Genomic DNA, 20,983 nt, shown 5'->3' on the forward strand with positions numbered 1-20,983 from the left:
CAAGTCAATTACTCCCTTAAAGTCTCCCAGGAGCAAAACTTACTTCTTAAGTAAGAATTCTTTTCAGAATTTATTTGATGAGGCGCAACTCTGGAAACCACTGAAAACGTAAGGAAATATTGCCAATTATCATGTTTAGATTTTTCTTTTACCTATATATACATATTGTATTCTGAGTATCAAATGCTTGCTGTGTGTGTTGTGTTTTTTTTTTTAATCTCTGTGATGAGGTCTTGAACTTTTCATATCTGAACTGCTTTTCATGCAGTGCTTAATTAAGTTGTGGACCTTACAGCCATTGCATATTATGGAAGCCAGAAGTGTAAAAATCCATTTATCGCTAAATGCCAAGAGTCCTTGTGGGGAAATATTTTGGTTTTCCCCCAAACATTTGTACTGGCTGCTTCTAAAGCAAGGGAATACAGAGAGCTGTCAATCATGGTTTGATCCAGTGTGACCATGCCTGGCTACTGATTTGTTCAGCCACCTACCACTTGCAATAATATGAGTTAAATCTCTAAATATTTTGATAAAAATAGTCTTTGAACATATGGTAACTTTTAACTCGATATTTTCTTGATCAGTCCTCCAGAGGAAGATAGTGTAAAATCCTCATGTAAATTAATCCCACTACCTTCTGTGATTAAATTTGCTTTTGTGTCTGCATCTGCATGAGCAAACCTATTTGCTTGTATTGCATGGGTGCAACAATTGCACGTTTCCATCAGCAGTGATGGAAAGTGTGTGCAGGCCTTTAGGAATACTGTTTCTCAAATACTGTAGCAGACAAGCTGTTACATTCCTGCAGGATGGATAATGTGATAAACTTATCCAAAGCAAGTGTAGTATTTTTCTTAATTTATTTTTTTCAACAGCCACCATCCCTGCCCCTGTATCTCCCAACCTTAGCAGCAGTCTATAGGGTTAACTACTAGAGGCTTTGGTATGTGGGCCAATCTTTTGCAGAAGCATTGATGTTGAATTTATGGAATCTATGCACACATTTGGGAAGCAGAGGAAGGGAGAAGAGACTCTGAAACAGGGTCACCTGAGTATCTTAAAGTTTTTTGCTCTCTAATGTCATGGGTCTTATCAGTGGTGTTACCTTCTGCCTTCACAACAAGGTGCATTTATTTTTCAAATACGGTTTAATATCCACCGCTCTAGGTAAGTCAGGCTCTGCCAGCTTATACTTTTCACATTTTCAGAAAGGTAATAGATTGCATCTGATCCTTAAATGGGTAATGTTGCTGCCCAGATTTCTTGGGTCAGTGTCACAAGCTCCTGCCAGGCTTCTTGGTTTCGAGTTCGTAAAAGAGACTTCTTCAAAGCAAGAGCAGTTCTTTGGAAAATACTATTTGCTTGTCTTTGAATGTGTCACTGGTTCAGGGGAAAGAAATTCAGTTCTTTTTAAAGCTTTTCCATTCTGACAGGCTCTTCAAAAAAATACTTGTTGGTACCTGGTTTCAGCAGTGAAATCAAGATTTCTTTTTTTTTTTACCTATTTTGTGTAACTGAAGGGTTGCAACAGCTGGAACATAAGCCTTTTCTAAAAGTGTGTCAGTCTTGGCTTAATCTGCCTGCTGCAGGTCAGTTTTACTCTTTTGTCTAGTTAAAAGACTTCTTTCCAATCGGGATTATAAATTGCTCTGAAGGTACCAGAAATAGGAAAAAATAGATTTACATGAGTATTTGGATTAGGTATTTTCTCATCTGATCTGAAAACTACTGTTGTTAAAAGTTTGACAGGGAAACATGAATAGGGAAATGGCAGAGAAAACTGCCATTTTATTTCTGCCCTTTCTAGACCAATCTTAAATAATACATTCTTGTGTTTCCTAGGGAAGAAATGTTGTCTTTATTAACCTCTCCTAGGAACTATTATTTGAACATGTTTTAATACCTCTTAGTTGAACTGGCAATTTATTAAACCAAAAACTATCAATTTAGTTAAACTTTCCCCTGAATCTGCATCAAAATGCTTAATGACCTAAAACTTGCCTGGGTCAAATTTTTCAGTGTTTAGCTTCCCAAACAACTTCTTTTCTAGATGGAGCTTTCTTGTAAGAATATTGCTGTACTTATCCACTGAACGCTCACTTCTTTGGTGGTGGGTTGGTTTGGGTGTGTTCTTGGTTTTTTTTGTTGTTGTTTGAGTTTTTTCCTTTGTTACTGTTGTGCAGGGGGACTAGGTTTTGGAGGGGGGGTTTGTTGGGCTGGGATCTTTTTGTGTGTGAGAGTGTACAACATGAGAACAGACTGCTGGGTGAACTCTGCTGAGGTTAAGGTAATGCTTTTTTTGGTGCAGAAACATGAGTTCTCAGGTGAAGTAAAAGGATAATTTCTAAATGCGATTTGCCACCGAGAGACTTATGATTGTATTTGGGTATCACCTGTTTTCCATACTCTGTAGAAAGAGATTAGGGTGACCCTTGGTAGGTTTTTGGTGGGTTTGTTTTGGTTTAATTTCAGATAGGATGACGTATTAATTTTTATATTTAAGGGAATAGTTGAATTTTTATTACTGGTATAGAAAGGTTATGAAAAATAAATCATTCAGTTGAGCAAAAATGGCACATACTTAATTTTTTAGCTAAAGCATTATAATGAACACTTACTTGAACACCTGGGTGCTTCTCAAATCCTTCTGGCCTTTTCATGCTTTTTCTTTTATTATCCATCAGACTCCAAAAGAGGTATAGAAATTAAAGAAGATTTAGGAAAACAATCTGATTTTCCTTGTCAAGGAAAAATTTAGATCTATCAGTAGTAAAATTCACATCACAATTGAGTTTTCTTTTGGGCTAATTTAGGTTAGTATTATGTTCTCATTTTGTGTATTTCGAGTTCAGGATATACAAAATACTGTTATTTTTAAATGAATATACACAGACTAATTAAAACAATCTGCCGAATGCATGAATTTCTGTTGAGGATGTTGTGGGACAGTAGTAAAATAAATTAGTTTGGTTTTTTTTGTTAAAAGTTATTTTTTCCCTGAAAGATGGTCGACCCTACTCTAGCAGAAATGGGAAAGAATTTGAATGAAGCAATGAAGATGCTAGAAGACAATCAAAGGTATGTGCAAAGGACAACTACAAAAAAGACAGTTTGTGCTAAGAGGAGAATTATTATTATCACTGTCATTAAGCAGGAAGGAACTCATGTTCCTAGTAGTTTAAGGTCATATTGTCATTCTGAAGTTTACAGTATACAAATCACCATTATTTCTCAAATGATGAGATTTTTAAAACAAGTGTACGTGTTTTTATTCATGCTCTGCCATATTCAGAGCAAGTCTTTTTTCAGAGATGTTTGATTATTTTTTTTTCCTGTTGCCGTGCAAGTAACTTTTTATTCCTGTATATGCAATACTCTTCTGTAAGTTTAGCATTTTCTGTTAAAAGAACTAAACCCCCCAAACTTATAAACTCTTTAATTCAGTCTGAGCTAAGCATTTGTGTTAGTCTCATCTGATTTATTTATGAAACTGTTGTCAGTGAAATAGATTGCAAACATGCCAGTATGTATTCCTGCAAGTCAAAGTCAAGTACACATTTGATGTTCTAGAACTCAGACTAAATACATGGTTTATTTTTGTGTCTTTAACTTAGAAAAGTGGAGGAGGAAAATGAAAAGAAGTATGCACGAAAGGATATTCCTGGTCCACTCCAAGGCAGGTAGGCACCAACAATTTTTACATTATGCTCTTGTATTGCAAAACCTAGTGAAGTCTTTTGTATACATAAACTTAATCCATTGTTGAATGGAGACACTGACAGTTTTCATATTTCAGCAGATTTGTTTTCCTGTGAGTCTGAGTTCATAGTTACTGGAGTGTCCTACTATAATTAAGTAGGGTTTTGAGTTAATAGATTCAGAAACCTTGTATTCATTGTCTGTTTTTCTGAGAGCAAGGAGCCCTTTATGTTGCTATGCTCAGCATTCTGTAACAATGCCATGTTGTCTTCATGTCTTACCATGCAGTGTCCCAAATTTGTTAGATGCTGGTACTTAACTCTTGTTTATGGGGGGTTTTTTAATGTGTTTTTTGCTTTCTGCTCCCTGGTACGACAGTGGCCAGGATATGGTGAGCATACTTCAGTTAGTTCAGAACCTCATGCATGGAGAGGAGGAAGAGGAAACTTCACAGGCCTACCGGTAAATCCAGTATGATTTATTGTATGTAGAAGATACCTGATTTTGTTTTAAATTCTGATTATTATAGAACTTATACATTTAAGTGTTTTAAAGTGGAAAGATGTTGTGCAATCGTGCAACTTTTTAAAGGCAACTTATATCAGAATAATGCATTAGGCTTGCCTTTCTTAAAAGTATAAAACTATTCATGTAAAGATATTAATAATTCTTCTGAGCTTTCTTTGCATGAGGAAAGGTATGTGTATAATGCAGTTTACAGTCCCCATGCAGATAAGGTGCTTAGTTCCCACTCCTGGCAGCTGGTTGGCTAAAAAGAAGCTGTGGTTTTATTGTAAGCAGCTAGGCCAAGTGAAGTGCAAGTGCTTTTGTCTACATTGGCATTTTAGTATGTTAATACACAATGGCAGGAAGGTGACTGTGGTGTACTGTACTTCTCTCTGCTAAATATTTAAAATTGCATGTCAAGAAACTCTGCCACTCAACAGTAGAAACATGCAAACCCAAAATTACTGTAATGTTCATGACTTATACTGAGTTGGCATTTACTGTGTTCTGGCTTGCAGACTTCAAAATGTGGGTGAACAGGGTCACATGGCTCTACTGGGACATAGTTTGGCTGCTTATATATCAGTGCTGGACAGGGAACGACTGAGAAAACTTACGACAAGGATCCTTTCTGATACTACTCTTTGGCTCTGCAGGCTTTTCAGGTGAGTCACTGAATAACTTACATATTGACTAGGTAGTGATAATTGTTTTAAAATACATGTGACTGGTCTGAGGGTGTCAACAGAAGAAACCACTGTGCCACAAAGTTACAAATATTATTTGAAAGGTCTGAAACACATCGCATCATTTATAAAAAAAAAAAAAAAGACTTATTGTTGAATGGCAGGGACTTCAGTAACATGGTTGCCTTAAAAATCCTTTTATAAGGGCTACGTGGTGGAGCTAAGGCCTAAAGTACAGTTGCAGACATACAGTTGGCAAAACATTCAAGTAAATTCTTGTTTCTTGAGGCATGTGCTATGTTGCTGAGGCTTGAGGTTCTTAATATTTTTAAAAGAGGTTTTCAGTTAACTTCTCCTTTCCTCTTCCTGGATCTAGTTTATTTTTCCAGGTATGCTAGGTGACACTACTGAAACATACAGTACAGTGAAATCTTCCATAAATGCCTGTTTCATCATAGATACCTTAAACTGTTCACGAGAGAAGAATAATGGAAATCAATTGCAGGGGGCTGTTGGGGTTTCACTGATTAAAAATTCCTGTCTTTCTTCCTGAAGCAAAAACATGCAGCCACTTTCTCCCTCTCGTAACACTCTATCTTTCAGAAAGTCTTGCCAGTGTTACTGAAGAGAAGATTTATTTTTATATTTTTAGTGCAGTCAAAGATGAAGTGGTAAAAATAAAACTGAAGTTAAGCTAAATTTCATTGTTGTAATTACAAAGGATTTTTCTTACATTGCTTGGCTCACCTCTATCAGAATTATTTTATAAATTCAATTACTATCTTTATCCATCCTTGACTTAAATGTAGAAACCTTGTGCAGTGATGAAATGTGAGAAGTTGCAGGTAATCCAGCTATTCTGACAAATGTATGTGTATATAGGGAGTGTGTCAATTATGTTTGTAAATGACATGGCTAACAAAAAGAAATATTCCTGTTTTGAATCAAATATTCAGTAACATTGTGATTTATGATAAGTTATCTATTGGGCTGTGGTCCCCAAAGTTTTGTGACCCACAAGCAACAGCACTGAACAAATACTGTGCTGTGAACTGCTTCATACTTTGTGACATTTCTGTGGCTCTGAGCAACACTAGAGGAATTTCCCTTAGCCCATGTGAGAACACAGAACAGTTGTGTAAAGTAAATGTTTGCACATGGGTCATTGTGGAGTTTAACTCAGGAGTACTCAGCTGTGTTTGTGCATCAGATAATCTGTGATAACCTAAGATGTTTCAGAGCCTCTGTGTAAATTTGTTGATAAACAAACTCTTGAACTGTGCAGGACCACTGATCTGTGTGTCACCCAGCAATGCTAAAAGAAGAATCTATCTTGCAAGTTGCTCAATAAATTGACATCTCTGCTACTTTCACTGTTGCTGTTCCCTTTTCTATAGTTAAGACAGCGAGGAATTGCCTTCTTTGGTTACTTTGTTCTTGTTTCTTGACTATAAATGTTAATGTACTCATCTGAGTTTGATTCTTAGAGCAGATCAAAAAGGTGAGGGAGGAGCAAACACCTACACCCCTGTGAGCTCCAAGGAAACACACCTAATAAATCAGGTTGAAGGCAAAATAGCCATAAAATCATTAAAATATTCCTGGGGAAAATATATTTCATTTATGTAACTCACGTACTTAAAACATCTGGAAAACTGTCTTGCAGTGTGCTGAATAGATTGTACTAAATTGTGGTCTTATTTTCAAACCCTCTAAAATACAAATGACATCAGTAATTTTGGGTATTACAAAATAGCTTGATCTGTGATTTCATAATAAAGTTTGCAGGTTTCTGCTCATTTACCTTATCATTCCAGTAGGAATGTCAGGTTGCATTCTCTTTAAAACTAGCAGTCCAGAATTTAAATATATATGAAACCCAGACAAAGCGTGTTGTGCGTTTCCTCCCCAGCTCTGTTCTTAGTAAGCAAGGTTTTAAGGGAAAGGGAACCCAGACATTTTTCCTTCCTTCCTTCCTTCCTTCCTTCCTTCCTTCCTTCCTTCCTTCCTTCCTTCCTTCCTTCCTTCCTTCCTTCCTTCCTTCCTTCCTTCCTTCCTTCCTTCCTTCCTTCCTTCCTTCCTTCCTTCCTTCCTTCCTTCCTTCCTTCCTTCCTTCCTTCCTTCCTTCCTTCCTTCCTTCCTTCCTTCCTTCCTTCCTTCCTTCCTTCCTTCCTTCCTTCCTTCCTTCCTTCCTTCCTTCCTTCCTTCCTTCCTTCCTTCCTTCCTTCCTTCCTTCCTTCCTTCCTTCCTTCCTTCCTTCCTTCCTTCCTTCCTTCCTTCCTTCCTTCCTTCCTTCCTTCCTTCCTTCCTTCCTTCCTTCCTTCCTTCCATCCATCCATCTCAGAGTCTAAATGAAAATACATACTAGGCTTCTCTCATTGTTAATCTCAGCCTGTCTCATGAAAATTTCCTTCTATCTATGTTATCCTGGGAAAATAAAAGGATTTTCAATTTATCTTCTTTGTTCTCTTGTGAGCTCCTTTGCTAGTCAGTTTAGTCACTAAACTGGCTATTGGTTTTGTTGGTCACATTTACTTGACTTTTCTTGCAGGTATGAAAATGGATCAGCATATTATCATGAAGATGATCGTGAAGGTCTCCTAAAAATCTGTCGACTTGTTATTCACACACGCTATGAAGATTATACAGTGGAAGGATTTAATGTCCTATATTCTAAGCAGCCTGTCATATACATTAGTTCGGCGGCTAGAACAGGCTTGGGCCGAGCTCTCTGCAATCAGGTAAAGTGAATCACTTGGGGTTTTAGCTGCAAGTAGAACCTACCTGCCTTCATGATGCCTACTTGAAATTTGAATCTTAGAAATACATTTTGGCTTTTCCTGTGAGAGACTGGTACTTGCACTCTAGTCTGGTACGCTGCTGGCAGCAGTCTTGGAAATTGGTTGGGGCCAGTGAAAGTTTTCCTTTAGGTCCATGTGTCTGCCTGGAACTTCCACTGTTACCACTGAAGCTTCCTCCAGATTTCTCCTAATCCCACTATGCTGAGTGAATGCATGTATCCCCAAGCAAGCTGAGCAGGCTCTCTCTGCAGCTCTTCTGTTCCTTCTACACAATAGTTTGATCACTGTTTATGAGCAGACTCCCTTCATCCTCATCTCTTCTTTGCCTTTTTATGGACATAGTAGATTTTTGTAGCTTATAAAAATTATATATGTCTCTAAAAATTAGAATGATGTGTCTTCCTGTTGAGACAGTGTAAAAAGGGACATTTTGAAGAATGAGGATTGAGCTTTGGCTTCAAAAAAGTTTATTTTACGAAAAGCATAACTCTGGTAAAATTTGAAAATGTATTCTTCCTCATGATAGAAACAATATAAATGTGACTAAACAGCAACAAAACAGGGGTTGAGAGAAGGGAGTCTGAGGTGAAAACATACTTTGATGCTAGCCAAAGTGTGGTAGTAATACAAAAATGTTATACTGTGTGTTGGTATTGCTCTGTTAATTGTAACTTTCAATATAATTACAAAACAGGGGCAAAGGAAGACAAGTCTGTACTGGGGGTAACCTCAGTAGCTGAAGGGGATCACATGTTTAAATTAAAACAATTTGTCTGGAAAAGATACTTTCAGGTTGCCTTTATAGTCTGTGTTTTGCCGCAGCAGTGTAGTGGCAGGAACAGAAAGTCCCTGAGAAGGCAGGCATAGGTACTACTAGCAGATTAAAAATGTAGACTGCAGAGAAATGGAAATGGTATCATAAATGGAACTTGTGTTGGCCAAAATTACGTGGGAAGTAGGTAGTAAAAGTTCATTGGAACGTGTTGGTGTCCTTGGTAAGCTAAGTGTTGCATGTAGTTATAGACCCAAAGTTTTTGATACAAGAAATACTGCTAAGAATCAGTATTTTGGGAGCCTTTTTTGTCTGAGTACAGAAGTAGGTACTGCAGTGGTGCCTTTTGTTTATAAGGTAACCTAACCTCTCCACATTAGGTGGTCACTGAACTTAAAAGAGACAGCATTTTATCTTACATTTTGAGTAGTGTATACTGTAAAGCAGACAATTGAAACTGAGTAGTCAGATGTTTAATTCAATTTTTGTTAAACGAAAGGATAAAACCAAATTATTCTGTAGTTCTTTTAATTTGCTGAACCTTCTGTTCAGTAATGAGTGTCATCAACTAGATTTCACTTGTCTAGTGATCTTTCAAGTTAAAGATCAAAATGTAAGAGACCTTGATTTCCCAGCTCCCTCTCATGTTAACGATGCAGAAGTTATCTGGAATTTGGCACCATATCAAGGGAAGAATTTCAGACTTAACAGCATGAATAGCTGAGCTGTATGATGAAAGTAGGCAGATTGCTCACTCCCCAGCAGAGAAGTCTCTGACCCTCCAATGGCACGTGGCCCATGCACAAAGCACGGATTTGCTTGGAGTATGTATGAGTTGAAGGATGGCCAAGAAAAACTGAGTTTAGGCCGCTGTACAGAGCACAGGTATCTCATCAGAAACACAGAAGGCAGCTGACTTGCTAACCAAAAGCTGACTGTTGTGTTTTCCAGTTTCTCCTGGGCATTCTTTGCTATTAATTTGATTGTAAGTTGTAGAAGGAAACTATATAATTTAATACCTAGCTTTGTATTGTCATGCTATTATTTCTTGTGCCACTGTGTATAATTCTGTGAACTTGAAATGAGGATGTCTCAGTTGAAACTCCATTTTCCTTGCAGCTTGGGTTACCCCTCTCTTGCATGTGTCGGGTGCCTTGTAACACTATGTTTGGATCTCAACATCAAATGGTGAGTTTGTCTTCCTTAAGAGCTCTTTTCTGCATTTTTTTTTTTTTTTTAAAGCCTCATTCAATGAATGTCAAATATGTGGTTAGGAAAAGCTTGTTATGTGCTTCCTTTTTCATCCTTCAGGTCTTTTGTGTTACAGTGGTACAAATTAGAGATTGAAGTCTTCTAACAAACAAGCAGCTTGTATCTTGATTTTGTCATTTGCAAGATATTTTAATGGCATGTACTGTGGTGATTTTTTTTTTTTTGTCCAACATTTCTTGAATACGTATAGTTGGAGATGTGTTTACAAACTACATGATGTATTTGTGGTTTATTTTTCACAAACGCTTTATCTGACCTTTGTGTTATTTTAGTTTAAGGAAGAGGAAACTGCAAGCCACAAAGACATTAGGAACTTCAGAATCTTGTCCATTTTCACTTTTAATGTGTTTTTCCAGCTCAGCATAAACAATTCTGTATTGTTTGGGAAACATTTATAAATATGTATCTTTTTCTTATTGTTAACAGGATGTTGCTTTGTTGGACAGAGTGATTAAAGATGATCTTGAGTCTGGAAAACTGCCTTTGTTGCTTGTGGCCAATGCTGGTAGGTGCTATGAACAAACAATAACAACAAAAACATGCTATTTCATTAATATATATAGAATCCAGAATGAAAATACATTTTCTTAAACAGCTTAGTGCTTGCATGTCAAGAAGTATAAGGAAATATCTTAATGGCCACACAACGATTACTTCTCTACAGGAGGTTTTATTTAACTGTTTTAAAGCTGGATTTTCCTGCTACAGTTCTGCTTATGGCACGTAATGTATTCATATGACTAGAACTTACTTTAGTGAATGCAAATTTCTTGGTGAAAGTCAGTTTCACATTTACACTTTGGAATTTTTTGATAGATGTGCCATCAACTTTAGATTTAAAATGTATTTTTTTTTCTAGTTAATTAAACAGAAGTGCTCATGAACAAAATTTGGTTTAAGTACAAATGAAGGAAGTGACTCTTACTTGCTTTGGACTTGGAAAAATATGTGAGATGTTAATCTTGGTTTAGTTTCCTTTAATCGAGGTCATACTTTGAAAATATTAAAAATGTCTGCATTTCTTATCTGAGGCTGCTGAATCTTTTAATGGATAGGACATCTATTTTTCTAAGTATCTTTAACATAAATTGACAAGCAAAACAGTATCTGTAATTTTTTGTCAGGAATTCCAATTGCTCATTAGTCAAAATGAACTAGATATGAATATTTTGCAGTGGGCTCTTTTTAAACATCCTCTTTCCTGCTCTTGTGTGACTTTTCTGACAATAATACAAGAGGTCCTTTCATGTAGTGTCCCAGTTTGCATTCTCATCCCTTGTCATTGCCTTTTTTCTTTTTCAACAAAGGGACACCAGGTGCTGGGCACACAGATAAACTTGGCCGACTGAAGGAACTCTGTGAGCAGTACAATATGTGGCTCCATGTAGAAGGGTATGAAACTTGAAATTTATTTCTCTGTAACTATATTAATGTAGAGTCTGACTACTGGACAGCACATAATTTTACAGCTAAGCAGCTAGCTGAGGTCCATAGAACCATCTCTTTTTTTTTTTTTTGTGTCATATGAAGCATTTTATATGGTTATATTTTTGTCACTTTATGAGATACAGATTGTTTTACATATACAGGAATAATGAATTGGAGTGGTTATTTCAGCATAGGTTAGTGGTTACTTTTACTCAGATGGTAATCTTATCTGCCCTTGCTTTGAATAGCCTGGAATATGAATAAAAAGACCTCACAGGACAAGTCAGAGGAGACATTATACAGTGTCTATTAAGAATGAGAAAGGAGAAAGAAATGAGCGGGGAAGAGATGACACTTTAATCAAGGTTGTCAAGAAGACTGCTGCAAATGCAGTGTGCAGCAAAACTGGGAGGAGGACTAAACCAAGAGGAAAAGAAACTCAATAATTTAGACAATGATAATGAAAACTCCAGTACTCTTAAGATATTTTTTTTTTTTTGGCCTGGAGTAGAGTCTGTTTCTTCTGATTGTTCACTGTATAGTGTTATGTCTGCATGCTATTTATGTTTTTATGCCATATTGATCCTGAATTGTGGGCAGGACTTCAGGAGGTGATTTCCCCTAAGGTTGGACTGAAACATTTTTAGATTGAAATGCATTTTTACTTTTGGGTTTTCAGTCTTGGAATACTAAGTAGCAACATCTGTTGCTTCTTAATGAAAAATATATGAACAAAAATTGCATCCATTTACACATGAACATGAAATATTTAAACTGAAGATTAAAATGCTGTCTCTTAATATATATTTTAAATGTGCTAAAACCACTTTATTTTTCTAGTGTGAATTTGGCAACTTTGGCTTTGGGATATGTCTCCTCTTCTGTACTGGTATGTTTTACTACATCTAGAAACTTAATAGTATCCTCTAGATTTTAAGGTCACGATCTAGTAAAAATATATATAGCTTATATTCTGCTTATTATCATAAACTTCAGGCTGCTACAAAATGTGACAGCATGACTCTTACTCTGGGTTCCTGGCTGGGTCTCCCAGCTGTGCCTGCAGTGACACTTTACAGACATGAGGATCCATCTTTGGTATGTTTAACTTCTCAGTCATTATTCTTAAAATCTTGAGACTTTAATTTTGATCTTGTTGTTCGTAAGCATCTAAATTATAATTTGCAAAAGCTCCCCTATTTAAGCTGTGACACATTCCAGAAGTAGGCAAGAATGTTATAATTGGAAAGGTTAATGGTTTGTTTGTTGTTTGTTTTCCTCTTTAGTCCTTGGCAGCTGGGCTGACATCGAGTCAGCCTGTAGAGAAGCTCCGTGCCCTGCCCCTGTGGCTCTCCTTGCAGTACCTGGGCCATGATGGGATTGTGGAGAGGATAAAACATGCCTCACAACTAGTAAGAACAGCTTGTAGGCACATGGGTTATGGGTATTTGGCTGCTTTGAGTATGGGCTGGAGACTGTTCTTAAGCATCTTCAGCCTCTAATGAAACAGTTTCAGGTCAGATAGCAACGACAGTACAAGTGATATCCATGTGGCTACCACAGAACACTATTATACTTAAGAATTTTTTGGTAATACTTGTTAACACATCATTTTGATTATTGTGACAATCAACTACAAATACTGCTCTTGTTGAGAGTTTGGCATGTTGGTTCATGTTGTGTAACGAACAAATTAGGAAAGCGGAGTAAAGTCTTAGGGGGAGGGATATGCTTTTACTATTAGATTGTATATTTTATTAGTTTTTGTAAATGAATCCAACTGACATGGAAGACCTAAAAGAGTGACAGGGTATTATTAGTCACTAAGATTTTGTGGCATCTAAAATTGATCTTCGCTTTTATCACAGTCTATTAATAGTCATAAACCACAATGCAAGAGTGTATTTTCTAATGAAAATAATTTAGAAAGCCATCATAACCAGTTGCTATGGTAGCTTTGAGAAAATTAACTCTTCTGCTACATGCTGTGCTTTAGTTAGTCAAGCAAGTTGGAATATCTCTGGAACTTTGTCAACAAATACACCATGACTCCATTGTAATGAAAATCACATTTTACATTTACAAGTAAGAACTGGATGAATCTCTGGGTCTTAGGGATTTGTTCAGAAATATAAATTATGGTAGTGACTATTTAATGTTTTTCAGACTAATTCTCAACTTCTCAAACTGTGTTTGTCTCTTTTTTTTTTTTCCCCTTCTGCTGTGGTCTTTTAGAGTCAAAGGTTGCTGGAAAACTTGAAAAACCTGGATTTCATTAAAACTTCGGTACAGTGTCCATTTCATAATTTGGTTGTATAGCTTAGTCTTTGCTTGTTCAATGATAAATAATATTTTTAAAATTTAAAAATATAACCTCAGTCATAGACATTGTTTTGAAGATGCTTGGTATCTTTCTAAGTTCTGGTGTTCAGTGGAATTGTGTAGCTTGATTGTGTGTGACCTCTAGATTGTATTTGTCCCATTGCTGTATACTTCTGCTCAGTGGAGCTGACAGAACAGCATCCAGAAATTGTTTCCACAGGTTGATTTAATTCTATTTAGAACATGGATTTGTTCAGCAATACATTTATAAACCAGTTTCCATAAGCCTCTCTAATACATTCTGGCCGCATCTTACCCTGCAGTTGAGGTGACACTGTGAGGTTTTAAATAGTTTTAAAATTACGTCTAATCTATGCATTCCAAATTCTGTTTCTGTGAGACCTTCTATTGAATAGGGTTTAGTGGTTTGACTCCACACACACATACCCCCCCAGTTTTAATTGACAATATATTGAAAGCTAAGTTTTCTGGAGAATAGGATCATGGATCATTCTGAGTGACAATAACCATTTTAATAAAAATTGCTTCTCTAAGAGCATTCTCTAAGTGGCCTTGGGAGTTCAAGTTACTGTAGCACTTCTCCCTTCTACTGAAATAAATCTTGCATTTTTCAGATAGTGACAAGGAACCTCAGATTGCCTTCAGAAGTTGCCCGATCCATTTCTCCTAACCCCAAAGCAGGATCAGTTCTAATCTTGTTATTCCTGCTGGAGCTTTCTTGATACACTCCAATAATTCTGGGGCGATTTCCAAGAGATTTTTTTTTTTTTGGTTAATGTCTGAAAATACTTAAAGCTAAATAAACTATTTAGTGCAGTATATTAGCTAATGAACATGCTTAGGTTCCTTGCTTTATAGTACCCACATCTTAATTATGGATACCTTAAATCAATACAGTTCTGCTTTAGCTGAATAATGATTTATTTTCCTGTGTTTACAGAAGAGTTAACTTCTAACACTGAAAATAAAATTATCTGCTTTGCTCAGCAGTCTGAGGCATTATATACACTGTTAAATCTTTAAAAACTATGTGAAAATAAATCAATTTATTTTTTTTTTAAGGTTGAAGATGAACTGAGTTCACCAGTGGTGGTTTTCAAGTTCTTCCGGGAATATTCAAATAGAGGTATGTGGTTTGTTTATAAACAAAACCCATCTCTATAGATTTTTAAACTACTAGTTTGTAAAATGATGTGATGAGATAAATGTTAACGTAGTGCACTTCTCTATTGTACCATGCTTTTAAAAGGGTTGTGAAGGCTGGTCAAAATCTAGTGGTAGAGTCTATACATGTGATAGCTTCTTTTTTTATAGACTGCAGGGCTATACATGTTCGTAACAAGTAACTTTCTGACTGCTTGAGTGAGGAGAGATTTGCATTTGATTTTGATATTGAGAGCAGATGTTGGAAGTCTCTAAGAGCTGTGCTCGAGTGTAACTGATGAGGGAGGATCTTGGTTTTCTGGGGCTTTGTTCCTTTTAAACTTCCAGTGGCTGGTGGCAGGAGCCCTGTTTCGCTGGTGGCACTGCTGTCGCAATAGCTTCAGAAGTAGCAGAATTCAGAAGGAACAATCAGCTCTGTGAATGCTGCTGTGGGTGTACAGTAGCCACACCACATGTGGCTCTGAGCAGAGCACCCTTAGTTGGACCTGCATTGTCCTCTCAGTGTTGTGCTGTTTATATGTGCACACTCTAAGAGTGGAGAAATGCCCAGCTGGCATGAGGCAGAAGGCTGCTAGAAAACAGTTATGAGTGTTTAATTGTCTGTGGATTTTTGTGTTGGGCATGGGTGAGTGTTGTTTTTTGTTCTAATCTGATTAGTTGCACTTACAAAGTAAACATATCCACCCTGCTCCAGTGACTTGATGGATTGCTTTGTATGTTGATGGATTTATTTGAAAAGCTGCACTAGGGAGAAGTCATCCACCTGAATGATAAGGACGTAAAGTGTTTGGCTGTTTTTGCATGTTTCATGTATATAATGGACCTTCAAATCCTTAATATAATTTTTGTGTGATTTAAAACAGAAAATTATAATTAAAACTCAATTTAAAAAGGAGTAGCTGAATGCATCAAATAAAATATTTCAGCCTGCTATGGTGGGATTTTGTTTTGTGAATATGTTGGGTTTATTTACATTTGGGGCATCTGAATCTCAAAATTGAGAGAAGTATTTTATTAGTTGTTTTTAAAAGTAGTATATTCAGCTGTTTTATTTGTAGTATTTGTCATATTCAACATACCTTTAAAAAAGTCTTTAAGTCTGTTGGAGGTCCAGTACATCCTGTAGGTGTGTAGCATTACCTAGAAAATGTAACTGTCTTTTATCTAAATTTTAGGTTGCCTTTTGTTTAAGTAAATAAAAATCCACTTCTGTGATTCTTGTATCTTTGGATTCAGATCAAACCTCACATGCTGCACAGGCCTCAACTATTCAGCACCCTTTAACGAGCAACGAAAGAGACGTTTATGACACTCTCAATCAGTGGGTAAGAATGGATGCCTTTTCAGGAAGAAAGAAGTGACAGGGGGATGCTTCCAGGGGTGCCCCTTAACTATGGGAAGAGTCTAGCCTGAGTCAGCAAGTGCAAGGGGTGTGCTCTGTGCTTTCCTGTAACTGTGCCTTCTCCCCTCAGCTGGGAGAGCAGCTGGCTCAGCTGGTTCCTGCCAGTGGAGTTGATGTGGTAGAACTGGAAGATGAAGGCACGTGTGTGCGTTTTAGCCCACTAATGACTTCTGCAGGTAATGTTCACTTAATTCAGCCACTTGTAAAAACTAGAATTGCTTTAGAATTGTGGAGGCATCTCCTGGTGTGAAAGCAGATATACTCAAGAAACTCTTCAGTATATTCTCCTGTGGTGAGGGTTTTGTTTCTAAATAAAACAAACCAAAACTATCTTAGCTTTATCGTTCCGTTGTGCCTTGGCAGTGGGTGTGTTAGGGGTACTTAAGCTTTGTGTGTGACATTGCCTCACTACCTCTGCAGAGAAAGACTTCAGTTACTTATTCATTAGGAGAAGCAAGGGGAGAAGCTCTTTGTGTCTGACAGTTATAAAAGAAATATATCCTTACCTTCTCTCAGCCACTTAATACAAGAAGATGTTTGACCTTTCTACACAGGTGTTTCAAAACTGACATGGTGCTTGTGTTTGAAATACAGCTACTGAACTGGAATAATTATTTACTAAACCTTTCGTATTTTCTATAATTAATGATGTAGCAGGGGAAAAAAGTTAAAATACGTGTTTTGCAAAGTGTCTTACATTTCACGTTTAAGCCAGCACCATATCCATACTTTGTTTATACCCAGCAGATTCACAGAGCAACTTGGGGCTCAGGGTGATGCAGGGTATCCCCTTTTAGCTTGTGTGGGATCAATAGCTTAGGCCATCAGAACACCTGACACTCAGTTGAGAGGATCCTGGTGTACACAGAAAATAAGATTATAGAATAAAATTACTTGATGATGTCATGATTATATTTTTTAACTTCCTTTTTTTTATCCAGCATGGAAGCTAATTTATTATCTATTTAGCTATGAAAAGAGGAGATTTTTCTGATGCTAGCTACTGATGTAATGAAAAAGGGTATTGTCCTTATTAGTTGAAACATCAGAATATCCTTTTTAATAGCTTAATTTTATGGTATCTTTAGCTCGCTCCATTTTGATGTATCAATGGCTAGATAACTGCAGAAAAAACACTATTATGGTAGATCAAGATATTTCAATATTATCTCTAAATTATATTTATTATTCACTTAGAGTGACTTCTTTACAGATTACTTATTTCATTCAGACATCTATGCATGTGTCTGTTCACTTTTATCACACACTAACACATCAGCTCTTTAGTTTTAGGAACTGAAATACAAGATGTTGATCAGTTAGTAGACTGCTTAAAAATGAAGATACCAGTATTGACAAGTACACTGCAACTGAGAGAGGAATTTGAGCAAGAAGTGAGAAGAACAGTAGGCCTGTTGTACGTTGAAGATCTCAGCTGGCCTGGATTAGGTGTTGTAAGGTAAATTTTTCAGTGTTTTCTTTATGGATTTGGATAGACTGTGCATTAACAGAAAGGAGTATGTGATCTCTCTAGTGGTGATTAGTATGTATTGTTTGTGATCTGGCTTTGCACAAAGTTGAAACTTTAAAGTATATTTTGAAAAAATGTCTTTTTAATTTTGCTCATTTTGAGATTTTTATAAGAAAAGCTCAAGTGCTATTCCAGCAAAATTAGGACAACAGTTCTAACATGGCAGGCACCATGTGAATCTGTTAGATGGACATGTAATATGCAAGTGCATCCTACTCTATACATTAAATTTTTATCTATAATGATATTCACTAATATACTGAATAAAATCCTTTGAGTGTCTGTTCTGATCCTCTAATACTGTCTGCTGGGAAGGATTCTGTATGGCCAAAACACCTGAGGTATAACCAACGTATTCCCTGGAAATCTGTTTTGTTAAGCTTGCAGCAGCAGCCTTCGCCACCCTAAAACCTCTAACGACTAATGCCAATAAATTTGTTAATCTACACTGTAACATTTTGAGGGGTTTGGTTCATAAAATACAGAGATCTGTAGAAACATGATAAACGTCTATGTATGTTTGTATGTACTGTAAAGTAAAATTTCTATCTTCTGGCTTGGTTTGAAGGTACAACTATCACTGTGATGGGAAGGATGATGACAAACAAGAAAAAGAACTAGAAAAAATCAATACAGAACTTCTGAAAAAATTAAATGAACTGGAGTCAGATCTCACTTTTTCTTTGGGTAACTGCACTATTTAAAAAACTTCTGCGACAGTGAATAGTGGTTTTACTGGCTCTGTGATACTGTTCAGTAGGTCACTTGTACATGGGTCATTATAATGCAGAATTCCATTGCTGCGTGTAGGGTTGTTGTAGAAAGAACTTCTGTAACTTCGTTTTCTCCTCACCCCTACTTCATGTGGTAAATGTTCAGCAGGGTGAGCAAGGTGCACTGTTCTCAGAAATATGTGTGAAAACTGACCTGGCAGCAACTAAACCAAGAAGGGGTTTCCTCATCAGCAAGCTAAAAAGCTGCAGAGCTCCTCTGTCATTTGAGCCCCTCTGGGTAGTGCTGTGTCTAGTGAAAAGCAGATCTGATTCAAAACCCCTTTTAAAAGCTTCAGATGACTTTCATAATAATTAGCAGCACTTTCACATTTACATAGTGCCACATTGTAGCAGAAATAATATTAACTTGTTTACTCAGAACTCTGACCTTTTTCTAGTCAGCTTTCAGAAATTAAGTGCCCTAGAATTGTGGATCCAAGAAATCTGGAAATGGCAGAAAGTAACGAGTGTGAAGCATATTCAACAACTGATATTTATTATACAACTCCTTGGCTGTTTTTTCTTGTTTAGAAGTCGTTTTCTATTCTCCTCTTGAAAACCCAAAGGGCTGAATATTTTGGTCTGCAAAATTTATACCTATACAGGTATTGTCCTTCATTACTGAAGTGTGTGTGTGTTAGGATTTCCAGGTTCATGAGTATTACACCTGTTGTGAAAATGCATTTTTGTACATCACAAAGACTTGATTCTCCCTGTGCTCACAGGTCCAGAATTTGGAGGGCAGAAGAACTGTGTGTATATTGGCATGGTAACTGAGGACCTGGATGTGTCAGAGTTAGTTGAAACCATTGCAGCAACAGGCAGAGAAATTGAAGAAAATTCAAGAGTATGTATTAAAAAATCTCCAAGCATTTCAGCCCCTTTTTTAATTTCCTTCCATATTGGCTTCAGGACATGGTTTTGTTCTTTGTGAAAGTAAGAACTGTACTTGCCCACAACAAACTGTTGTAAATTACTGTAGAAGTAATAATTTGTGTCCACATAAGGAGAACTTCTGTGACAGAGTTCCAGTATTCTGAGGATGTCCTGATTTCTCTTAGTGATCCTGTGTTCAGTAGTTCCAATTAAAAACTTCAGTAGTACTGAAATAGGCTCATTTTATCACTAAAATTTAAGCTGTCAAAAAACTCCCAAAAAACAGGGGGAAGGTAGGGGCTGATTCTGAGCTGGTGTTTCTCATCACTGCTGCATGCAGTGGGATTCAGATTGCTTATATGCAGCTTTAAGATAAGACTGTGTCTTAAGAAGTGTGAAAAAAAATTAAATTGGTGGCTTAAAAAGAGAAATTATAACCTATTGAAGTAATAAAGCTGATGATGCAACTCCTTTTTGTAGAAGATTTACCTGATTAGAATTCTCCAGATGTTCTCTAAAGTAGAATTTATAAATTACATTTATCACAAATTAATGTCTGTCCTTCCATTCCTGCAGTGTTGGGCATTTTATTTCCTCACATAAAAAATAAACAGAACTTGAGAAAACCTTAGCCTGTTTCTGCCCATGGGAATATTTTTTTTTGGCAATGCAGCTTTTTCTAGCAGTGTTTTCTGGTGATTATCTGCCCACTCTTGACTTCCTATATGCTGTGCTGAGATGGAGGATGGCTTGCCTGCAGAGCACTTCAGTTTTTTAACTGTTGTAGTTCAGAGATTAGGAATTGAATATTGGGATATGGGCCACTCTGATCCTAAAGCTTCTATGAAGGAACAAAGAGTGGTGGGGATTCAGAAAGCTGCAGTTCTTGGAACCAGCTACAATCAGTCTGAAGCACTGAAAAGAACTGAATCCATTTAATCCCAAACTGAGATGCAGAACCAATCTGTGAGAAGAATCACTCTTGCACCAAACATCACTTTTTTAAATGATGCAAGAGGGAAGGTTTTAGGAAAAAAAACAAACCCTACTTTGGTATCAGCAAGCCCTTAGGACATCTAGACAAGTACACTAAAAGGCAGAATCAACATTTAAGACAAACAGCTTGACTGGACCAGAAGACACAGTGGTTCTTCCTTGTACTCTAAATGCAGTCCTGCTGCACTACCTTGTGTAGTCAGCACTTATTTAGCTTGGTGATAGTTCCTGCCTTGCCTCTCCCCCAGGAAAAAGGAGCAACTTCCTTCTTCCTTTGTTTTTATGAAGTGACAGCAACCCAGATTTTTAGCAAGTAGGAAGAAGTGCCTGTCATCTAGGCCTTGTGCAACATTGAAATCCAGATAAATTTAGGGATTGCACATGACAAAATTGTGACTTTGCTTTTTGATCTCTGGAGTGTGTTAATATATTGTCTGTACAGGGTGCTTGTCCTTTGCAGTGTGAAACTTCACTGCTGCTGGCATAGGATGCCACAGGGATCAGACTGACAGTCATACATTAAATTTGAAAAACAAAAGTTGAAGCTGTAGCTAGAGACACATACCTGGCTAGACTTACAGTGAGGCTGGTTTAAGTCCTGGGCATTTATAGGCACCAAAATCTACTCTATAAACCTAAAAATTCTCCCCAGATTCAGCATCTGATGAACACTTTTGTGCTAAGCAGATCTTTCAAGAATTTAGGTCACAGGATCATCTGTAAGTAAAAGAAA

The 20,983-nt window shown here is 36.9% G+C and overlaps 1 protein-coding gene across 2 annotated transcripts in view; it reads left to right on the forward strand.

Moving 5' to 3' along the window:
* Nucleotides 1-20,983, forward strand: part of PDXDC1 (pyridoxal dependent decarboxylase domain containing 1) — a 29,498-nt gene that overhangs the window by 4,241 nt on the left and 4,274 nt on the right. For both annotated transcript variants that reach the window (XM_051632650.1, XM_051632651.1), the window contains exons 2-19: nt 3,005-3,078; nt 3,615-3,680; nt 4,078-4,161; nt 4,725-4,871; nt 7,444-7,633; nt 9,585-9,653; nt 10,164-10,242; nt 11,045-11,129; nt 12,006-12,054; nt 12,162-12,263; nt 12,452-12,577; nt 13,401-13,451; nt 14,571-14,634; nt 15,909-15,997; nt 16,145-16,250; nt 17,362-17,533; nt 18,174-18,292; nt 19,104-19,225. In XM_051632650.1, the coding sequence (XP_051488610.1) occupies nt 3,005-3,078; nt 3,615-3,680; nt 4,078-4,161; nt 4,725-4,871; nt 7,444-7,633; nt 9,585-9,653; nt 10,164-10,242; nt 11,045-11,129; nt 12,006-12,054; nt 12,162-12,263; nt 12,452-12,577; nt 13,401-13,451; nt 14,571-14,634; nt 15,909-15,997; nt 16,145-16,250; nt 17,362-17,533; nt 18,174-18,292; nt 19,104-19,225 (1,794 nt within the window). The remainder of the gene's footprint in view (nt 1-3,004; nt 3,079-3,614; nt 3,681-4,077; nt 4,162-4,724; nt 4,872-7,443; nt 7,634-9,584; nt 9,654-10,163; nt 10,243-11,044; nt 11,130-12,005; nt 12,055-12,161; nt 12,264-12,451; nt 12,578-13,400; nt 13,452-14,570; nt 14,635-15,908; nt 15,998-16,144; nt 16,251-17,361; nt 17,534-18,173; nt 18,293-19,103; nt 19,226-20,983) is intronic.

This window comes from Apus apus, chromosome 14 (assembly GCF_020740795.1).
Source record: "Apus apus isolate bApuApu2 chromosome 14, bApuApu2.pri.cur, whole genome shotgun sequence".
Lineage (NCBI taxonomy): Eukaryota > Metazoa > Chordata > Aves > Apodiformes > Apodidae > Apus > Apus apus.